Source organism: Anoplophora glabripennis, unplaced genomic scaffold, assembly GCF_000390285.2.
Source record: "Anoplophora glabripennis isolate ALB-LARVAE unplaced genomic scaffold, Agla_2.0 scaffold1069, whole genome shotgun sequence".
Taxonomy (NCBI): Eukaryota; Metazoa; Arthropoda; class Insecta; order Coleoptera; family Cerambycidae; genus Anoplophora; species Anoplophora glabripennis.
In genome coordinates, this window is record NW_019417143.1 from 110,364 (window position 1) to 120,347 (window position 9,984).

General features: G+C 31.9%; 1 protein-coding gene and 1 long non-coding RNA gene across 3 annotated transcripts in view; one reads left to right on the forward strand and one right to left on the reverse strand.

The window, feature by feature from the left end:
* The first annotated feature begins 618 nt into the window (after positions 1–618).
* LOC111692167 lies at positions 619–4,670 on the forward strand. 2 transcript variants are annotated; one of them, XR_002763160.1, is made up of 2 exons: positions 619–738; positions 4,351–4,670. XR_002763160.1 is itself a non-coding variant. In XM_023455974.1 (2 exons), the coding sequence occupies exons 1-2, from the start codon at positions 867–869 to the stop codon at positions 4,639–4,641; spliced, it is 309 nt and encodes a 102-aa protein (XP_023311742.1). In that variant the 5' UTR covers positions 786–866; the 3' UTR covers positions 4,642–4,670. The 2 variants fall into 2 exon arrangements, 1 of the variants encoding a protein (XP_023311742.1); XM_023455974.1 differs by lacking the exon at positions 619–738 and adding an exon at positions 786–884.
* A 3,109-nt stretch (positions 4,671–7,779) lies between these two features.
* The window catches only part of LOC108913423, a 5,325-nt gene continuing 3,120 nt past the window's right edge, over positions 7,780–9,984 (reverse strand). The window contains exons 3-6 of the long non-coding RNA XR_001964621.1: positions 9,053–9,232; positions 8,622–8,920; positions 8,173–8,288; positions 7,780–7,847 (exon numbers count right to left, since the gene is read on the reverse strand). This is a non-coding gene — a long non-coding RNA (uncharacterized LOC108913423). The remainder of the gene's footprint in view (positions 7,848–8,172; positions 8,289–8,621; positions 8,921–9,052; positions 9,233–9,984) is intronic.

Sequence of the window (9,984 nt, forward strand, 5' to 3'; positions counted from 1 at the left end):
AAGCAGTGTTGCCAGATGGAAATTTCTGTCAACAGTAGAAATGTAGCCAAAAAAACAGGAGATTTCTTTTTTCAACAGGAGATTTTAATAAATATATTTTTTAATAGAGGAACACATGCACAAAATATAGCAAAATATTATATAATATATAATTGTAGGAGTTCGTTTAATAGTTTGCAATTACATCGGTACGTCACGTGATTTGACAACTGTCAGTTGTCAAAATAAAAAATCCCAGAATCCCGCTGAAGTAAACGAACGAAACGAAACGCCTTGTTAGGCCCAGTTCATATAAACGCGAATTGCGGATTTAAAATTTAAATAAGTATGTGAACACAGTGCCGTTAGAGAACAGCGTCGTACTAAAATATTCTTATTCTGAGGAAAATTAGTATAATCAACAGTTTATTTCATAGAGAAACCAGAAGAATAGACATTGAGACTAAAAACAGGAGATCTCATTGTGAAAACAGTAGAACAGGAGAGTGAGAGTGAAAACAGGAGATCTCCTGTTAAAACAGGAGGTCTGGCAACACTGATACTAACCAATCAGTAGTGAGACAGCATGTACTGAGGTACTGTCTGTCTCTCTCGCACACTCAAACATAATTTTCGCAATGACATGCCTCGAATCACGGTCCATAAAAAAGACGGTAATAACCTTTTATGTATCGTAAGCGCAGCATCACAGAGACAACCCAGCACCCAGCATCTGCTTCGTATCTGGAAACTTGAGCTGTACGTGACGCTTTGATTTCAATAATTAGTTATTTTTTCATGGGCAAATGTATTGTAGGACATTGTATAAATAGAAGTGAACAAGTTGGTGAAGAGAGCCGAAAAGTTTCCTTCTCTAGATAAGTAAAATGAGCAATATACAAAACGTAAATTTGAGCTATTATACAAGGTGTAACTGAAATAACTATTCAAAATTTCTGTGCTTGTAAAACAAGTCGAAAAATGACGAAAACTTCAGTACAATTTTTGTCAGTGGCGGCTCCTAAGGGAGCTACGCTCTCCTAAAGGGATAACCTCGGAAACAGTTTTTAATGCGTAATATTCAAACGGCTCGACATTAAGTCACGAAATTTTGGTGAGATATTAACCTTGACGTGCTTAATAAGTCTCATAAAATACATTTCAAAATTTGCTACAGGGGCGTGAGAAAATGCAGGACCCAGGAACAAATTTAATCATATTTTTTTTGTAGTCAATTTTTTCTAGTTCCTGACTCGAAAATATTGAAATTTGAAGTATTTAACATGAAAAAGGTCCTCTTGTTAAATTTCACTAGGATGTGCCGTTTTCCAGTAAAATCGATTTCAATCATTCCCAATGTGCTCCAAATTCAACTTTCATTACATAGCAAAATAAACTAATTGCAGTGTGCCATGGGGAAAACAACTAGTCTGACAGTTAACAGAAATGTCAAGTATTTTTGGGTTCATTTGAGTTATCGCAGTGCCGTTTTATAGTACATTAAAATATCAAATAATTTAAAAATGCAACAGTATACATTTTCTGAGTATGTAGATATGCTTTTGACGTTAAGTGAATGTCATGGAAGCGCAAGAGCAGCCGCACAACGATACGGTGAAAAGTTTCCCAACAGAAATGTGCCCAATTACAAAACATTTCTTTGCACAGAAAGGCGTTTGTAAGAACGGGGTACGTTAAAAAGGAACAATTTTGAGAGAGGCAGGCGTAGAATAATTAGAAATGTCCTGAATGAGGAAAATATTTTAAATTTAGTTGAAGCTAACGCCACACTTAGTACAAGACGACTATCAGTTCAAAATAACATGTCTCATATGACAGTATGGAGGATAATGAGAGAACAACAATTGTATCCCTATCATTATAGACAGGCCCAAGACATTTTACCACAGGACAGGCCCATGCGCAGACAGTTTTGTCAGTTGGTTTTAGACAGGCAAGCCGAAGATCCGATGTTTCTATCGAATATTATTTTTACCGATGAAGCTACCTTTACCAGAAGCGGTGTTTTTAATATGCGCAATGAACATATGTGGGCCGAAGAAAATCCTAATGCTCGGAAGGTAACCCATTATCAGCATTCATTTAAAATAAATGTTTGGGCTGCCACATTAGGAAATAATCTATTTGGATATCACATCATGCCTGGAAATTTAACCGGAGCAATGTACCATCAATTTTTGTCTACTAGATTGTATGAATTTTTAGAGGATATTCCTTTGGTAAGACGAGGTTCCTTATGGTACATGCATGACGGCGCCCCTCCTCACTTCAACCGTCAATGTCGACAGTGGTTAAACGAGCACTTCCCAAATCGCTGGATTGGCCGAGGAAATGATGCTGCCATAAATTGGCCTCCACGGTCACCAGACCTCAACCCAATGGATTTTAACGTGTGGGGTCAAATGAAACAAAAAGTGTATTTCCAAGCTGTTGACAATGAGGAACAGTTGCGTCAGCGTATAGAAAATGCATTTAATGAACTCAATGTGGAGCACAAACTATACCGGAACCTATTTTCTTTGGAAAACAGGTTACGTGCGTGCATTAGGGCAAACGGCGGACATTTTGAAAGTTGAATCTAGTCTGTCTTCTTGACTAGGGCACATTTTCTGCTAAAGAAATTAAGATATTTGGTTAATTTGTTAAACTAAACTAAATGGTTTAAATCTGTTAAAATGTTACGTAAAAGTTTCAGCCGCTTACAATAGTTTAATAAATAATCTCATATGTATCTATTTTTTAGCTTTTATTTATATCACCATATTTTTATTTGTTACTATTAAGAGTGTTAAAAATATTTGACATTTCTGTTAACTGTCAGACTAGTTGTTTTCCCCATGGCACACTGCAATTAATTTATTTTGCTATGTAATGAAAGTTGAATTTGGAGCACGTTGGGAATGACTGAAATCGATTTTACTGGAAAACGGCACATCCTAGTGAAATTTAACAAGAGGACCTTTTTTATGTTAAATACTTCAAATTTCAATATTTTCGAGTCGGGAACTAGAAAAAATAGACTACAAAAAAGATATGATTAAATTTGTCCCTGAGTCCTGCATTTTCTCACGCCCCTGTAGCAAATTTTGAAATGTATTTTATGAGACTTATTAAGCACGTCAAGGTTAATATCTCACCAAAATTTCGTGACTTAATGTCGAGCCGTTTGGATGTTACGCATTAAAAACTGTTTCCGAGGTTACCCCTTTAGGAGAGCGTAGCTCCCTTAGGAGCCGCCACTGACAAAAATTGTACTAAAGATTTCGCAATTTTTCCACTTGTTTTACAAGCTCAGAAATTTTGAATACTTATTTCAGTTACACCTTGTATACGCCATTTCTTGGTTAAGGTCAGAGTATTCCAGGGTTGACTTTATAATTTTGTTCGTACATATGGTCAATGGTAAACGTGATATTATTATAAATTGTTAATAAAATACTGAATAAATGATTGTAACATATTTGTAATAATTATTTACTTTACGTAAAAGTCTCCAATTTATATAAAATTTTTCCAATTCCCGTAATTTTGAGGGAGCTGAATATTAATGTGATATTTTTTGCGATTGAAAAAGTAACAAAAAATTAATTTCAAATTCTTGCTTTGCACCCTGGAAAAGGGGGGTTGGCAAAATTTGATTAAAAATATCAGTTTTATGGTAAAATAAATAATTACCAAATTTTTATACTTGCTTATTCGATTTTCCGAATCTAATATTTTAATTTTTACAGATTTCCAAAGGATGTTGATATAAAGTACAGATAGGTGAAAGCTTTTAAAAAACAGGATTGGATACCATCAAAATTTTCACATACATGTTCACGTATACCTAATCACTGAAGAAATTTTTTTAATTTTCAACAAAAATGTAGTCCACAAATTAACAAAAAATGCAGTTCCCACATTAAATCTACCAGAAAAGTAATTATACTTTATATGTACAGGGTATTTATTAATTGAATGCCGATACTTAGGGTGTCAATCCTTGGGTCATTTTAAGAAGAAAACTTAATATCAACATATGTCCTAAATCTCTTAATTTTTGAGCTACAGGGTGTCACAGTTTTAAGAAAAAATTTACTTTTTTATTATAATTTTTTTATCACTCCAGATATTTTTATCAAATTTTGTACACACCTATTAATCATTAATCATTTGATGTAAAAAATGTTTTAAAATCTTTGCCAATGACGTCCGTACGAGGTTTGAACTAAACATTTTTGAAGCAAATTCGGTCCCTAGACTTACTCTCGTACGACGCACATTTGCACGTAAAAAAATGAAAACCAAAAAAAGTTTTTTCCCCAAGTTCATTGAGACTGCTTTTGATATTTTGTTGCCATTTTGTAGACACACACCCACAACTATCACGATCGGTGGATAGGCCGCGGAGGAACGCAATCATGGTCGTCCAGATCTCCCGACCTTAATAGTTTAGACTACTTTTTCTGGGGTCATCTGAAAAGTTTAGTGTACGCAGTGCCAATTCAAACCGAAGAAGAGTTACGAAATCGTATAATAGTATGCTGCCAAACCATAAGAGACACCCCAGGAATTTTTGAAAATGTACGTCAGTCTATGCGAAGAAGAGTAGATGCTTGCATACGTGTGGGTGGAGGACACTTTCAACAACTACTGTAAATACATAATAAATACATTATGACACTTTACCCAGCCTACTAATTTTTATTTCATTTGCTTTAAGGGGGCATTTAATGAGCTTACCGTTTTTTCTATCCAAACATTTAATATTATGCCTACGTGAACGTCATTTGTGAAAGTAGAAAATTAATTTTTGCCCCACAAAAAGTGTTTCCACGCATGGTGGGTGTCTACAAAATGGCAACAAAATATCAAAAGCAGTCTCAATGAACTTGGGGAAAAAACTTTTTTTGGTTTTCATTTTTTTACGTGCAAATGGTGCGTCGTACGAGAGTAAGTCTAGGGACCGAATTTGCTGTAAAATAAATGGAGATTTTAAAAATAATTTTAGTTTTTAGAAAAAGCAGTGGCGTACCATTTTTTTCTTCAAAAATGTTTAGTTCAAACCTCGTACGGACGTCATTGGCAAAGATTTTAAAACATTTTTTACATCAAACAATGCTCCTTAATGATTAATAGGTGTGTACAAAATTTCATAAAAATATCTGGAGTGATAAGAAAATTATAATAAAAAAGTAAATTTTTTCTTAAAACTGTAACACCCTGTAGCTCAAAAATTAAGAGGTTTAGAACATATGTTGATATTAAGTTTTCTTCTTAAAATGACCCAAGGATTCACACCCTTAAGTATCGGCATTCAATTAATAAACACCCTGTATATGCACAATGTTCAAGTTTGATCTACAACATTTGCCTGGACTGTGCGATTTGAACGCATTTTTTTGCATATAGGACTCTCCCAATACTTAGTGAACATTTTAATGCTCACCACTTAATTTTATAAAAATTACCTTCACTAATACTTTTTTATGAACATGAACAGTTCTAATCTTCAGATTCTTTTACGTTTCCTATCAGTCAACTTACCACGTCGCAGTCTCATATTCTGACCTAACTAGTACATCTTCGATCTCGATTTTGAATATCAAGGATAATGAAAAGATTATATAAATTATATAAACAAAACATTTGAAAAAATACTAATATTAACAATGAATTTAATAAACTCAAATTCACAATTTTGTTAACTTTAAATTACATCAGTTATTGGCTTCAGAAATACTACCTGCTTAGAGATAGGTAAAATTAATAGGTATTATTGAAAATATATTTAAATGTAACGATTTTTAATGAAAAGTTATAAAAAAAATAGGTACACAAATTACATGAATGCGAGGAGAGTTCATAATCAAAAAAATTTGTTAGAATACTACTTGAATTACATAGTACACTAACCTCTTGAACGCCTTGATTCATTACGAGAAGTGCACTCCTTGCTGGCGTGATCCCCTTTCGCGCAAGCGTATTATATGCCATATTCAGTTAATAAAATTCTGGTCGTCACAAACAGTATACTGCATTTAAATTATAAGAAAATAAAAACAAAACAAATATAATTAGAATTGTTGCAAATACATATAATTCTTGTGATCAGTATGTAGAGAAGGAAATTGGATTCTCGTGTTACTGGTAAACGGAAAAATGGGACATGCAATACCTGAATACGTCCACGTAACATCCAGCGGTTCTCACCCTATTAATATATTTGCTAAATCGTTATAAATAACTCATGAAACATATGAGATACAATAATATGCCCATTCTAAGATCTATACCGTTATGAACAAGTAAAACAACTTATACCACACTAGTCGCTATAGATCTTCGTAGGCAATAGATATACACAAGCAAACTTTTCCATCGTAAGCAGAGACACAAATTATTTAGCAACATATATTTGTCATAATCACTATTTATTTATTGACTTTGCTCACACCAGTTATATACATCATAAGTGTTTAAGAGATTAAACAGCAGGTTGGTAAATGCCTTATAACAAATTTGAGGAAATCTTTTAAAAAATAATGTAAAATTAAGAATTTTTTCAATTTCCGAGAATTTATTATACACTTAGGAGACTTCTTATATTTATTATTTTTTGCACGATTGAAAGATGCTTTCATGAAAATGTATTTAAAAATTGTGAAACAATTTAAACATTAAATTATTACATGGTAAATTCTACTTATAGGGCTTGTCAAACATCCGACAGTAATAAAATTATCTCAATCGTGTGAAAACATTTTTAATTATTACATATTTCTATACCGACATCTTTCTCAAAATGAATTTCAAAACTAATTTAGATTTTATCACTGAATTAAAATTTATGAAGAGATTTAAAGCTAACCTTTAATTTTTTGTCAAAATTAGAAGAAAATCACATTTGATATTACATACTTTACAAAATACGTTTTGTATTTTCACAGGGTTCATAGTTCAAAAGTAATAAAGAATCCCCTGACTTTTCCAGGTTTTCCCTGACTTATAAAAAAAAATCCAGGTCACTTGTAGTTCATTTTTACATAATAATTGGTGTTTATGCATTAAATTTTATCTCGACTGGACTCCATAATCTCTTTTATATCCTAACAACCTCTGATAAAGGTTTCGAAACCACAAATAGTTTTCTCTTTCAAGAACCCAGGGCCGGCTTTCACAAAATTTCCAGTTGCAAACATCAAATTCCCTGACTTTCATGAATATTTTTAAAATTCCCTGACTATTCCCTGTTTTTTATGAAGAATAACAAATTCCCCGACTTTTCCCGGTATTCCCGGCCGCTACGAACCCTGTTTCACTAGTTCCATAAAACAATGTTGTAACCGACGTGGGATATACAACGTTGTTTGATTGAAATAAGGGAAAATATGCTCGTAAATCACAATTCTGTATGCGGTCAAGTCTGCAATGCCTATTATATGGTAAGTTCATTTAGGTAGTTACATCACACATATTAGCTTTATTTTGATAAAGCAATCGCTCATATTTCGTTTTTTTCAATTTTCCAAAAAAACAACATTGTTCCAGCATTAAAAAACGCTTTAATTAAATTCATTGTAATATATTCTGGTAACGATTACTAGCTGTCATTGTCGATGTTTGTCAACACCTCAAAAACCATGATACAACCATTTTATTGTATCATACTCAAAAACCAAGCGTAAATTAAGATATGCCTCCCTTTTAATTTTGTATGTATATCTATTTTCTTATAAATATATAACATTTTAAAATATACAATTTTAACGTAAAAACAAAGTATATATGAAAATATTTCCATTTTGAAACATTTTAATTCCTAACCATCATTAATTTTCTCTTAATGTTCTCCAAAGCCTTCCCTGAAAAAAAGTTAAAAACAAATTATCAGTAGTTATACAGAAATAAGGTCCTATTATACAAAGTTGAACAATATTTACTTTTTATTTTTTTAGTTATTTATTACTTTAAAAATGGAAGAAATATATTAAAGACAGATATAACACTATCGAGTTTATTTACTTAATATATATGATTTAGTTAAAAATATTAATATGTACAAGACAAATATGGATTAAATAAGTTATAAAAATTTGTTTAAAACGTTTTCAAAATCTTCAATAGATATCGATTATCAATTAGAGTGATTATAAAAGTATTAACTACTAATTAAACATAGATACGTACAAGGACATTTCTTTTTATGCATCATCCTATTTCGTCACAGAAGTCCACATCTCAAGAACTTCAACAAATTACATTTGCTTAATATCCATTATATTTCTTTTCAAATGCAAAGGATACTGCAAAAGGGAATTTTTTTTAATGACCACAAATTTTATAGAATATTTTAAATTACTGAATAAGAAAAATATTTTGTCACTGCCTCAAAATATGACGTGAACTTTATCAAATTGTTCAGTGGAATTAAGAAACTGTTTCTTGACTTTTTTATTCAAGAAATTACAATTATTTTTTATTTTACCGCAGACAGTCACAATTCTGTAAAAAATAAGATGGCTGTTTTTTAACAGATTATGCGTTTTGATGTTGTTTATCGAATGTGCAGAACTTAACGCGTTTTACTGAAAATATGCACGTCACATTTTGAAGACGTAACGACGATATAAACTTACCAGACATTTGGTCTGGATCTTCGAGTATCGAGTCGATAGAGAATCTTTTATTTCTGGCAGGCAGGAAAGAATTATTTATCGATATGTTTTTCTGCTCTGTTTAACTAAAATCGATACTATGCTCTACAACAGCTACCTTATCTTAAATATAACACATTTTGTGGTAATCGACAACATAGATGATATAGAAACACAGAAGTTTTATCATTCAGTGAACATGTTCTTTCTTCAATTTTTCAGTTTCATGCTAATAATTCTTCATATTCTGCTTCTCTTAAATATTGCACTTGAAACAGTATCTACAAAGGTGCTTGCATTAGTAAATAATTACATATTACTTTGGAGTTTATTCCATCAGAAAAATATTGCAAATTATTGCAGAATATAAAACATAACCATATTTCATCAGATCAGTAATAATTAATACTCACCAAAATATTAACTATGTTAGCCTTCTCGTTAGCACTTCCAGATTTATGGTATTCTTTACAGCAATACTAAATATTTTTTAGAACAGCCTTGAATTGTGTCTCTTGCAAGTTCATATAGCATATGTATCAATAACTGTCTGTCTTAGAAAATTTTTGTCTAAATTACAACTCGAGTCCAACCTAAAAAAAAAGATGTCCATTACTTTATGCGTTCTTATGTTAATTATTATATAATGTATTTTGTAGTATGTAAATGCATGAAACTAATGGTGTTGGTTGCTTTGAATCTAATGTAAATTATTTAAAATTACAATTTATTTCTAAGTTTATTATCATTTAGAAACAATTGCTTTGGTGCTTGCCATATACAAGGTGTTTCAGTTCGAGTGAATCAAATTTTAACCACAGATAGAACTCGATAAGTAATTAAGAATTGCCTTATAAAGCAAGGGTCTAAGTATCACCATTGTCGCTCTACAGGGCCGTATTGGTCGGTTTTTTACATCATATTATTTATGATATCTCTGGTATGGTTGTAGAGATCTTTTAATATCTCATGAGCCGCGAAATGCGCGAAAGGCGTGGCGTATCCCCATAATTCTTCTAATAAGCACGTTGTGAAAACATTGACTCAGAATTAGAACACGTGCCTCATTACAACTAGAAATGAACTAAGGCGCTCGGGCATCAATAAAGTCAACTGGCGAACGTTCGTTATATATATTTTTATTGTTTAAATTAAAATAATAAAGAATAGGGCATTTTATTATGATATTTGTAATCGGATCAAAGGCTTGTTTACGCTAGAGCTCGAGAGAGACTGTGAATAATAGGTGTAATGTTTTTAGGACGTAGAATAATTTAGGCGACGGTCGGAATTATGTTTCTGCGCATATGAAGGTCAAAGCTCATAAGATTTTAAAACATCTCTA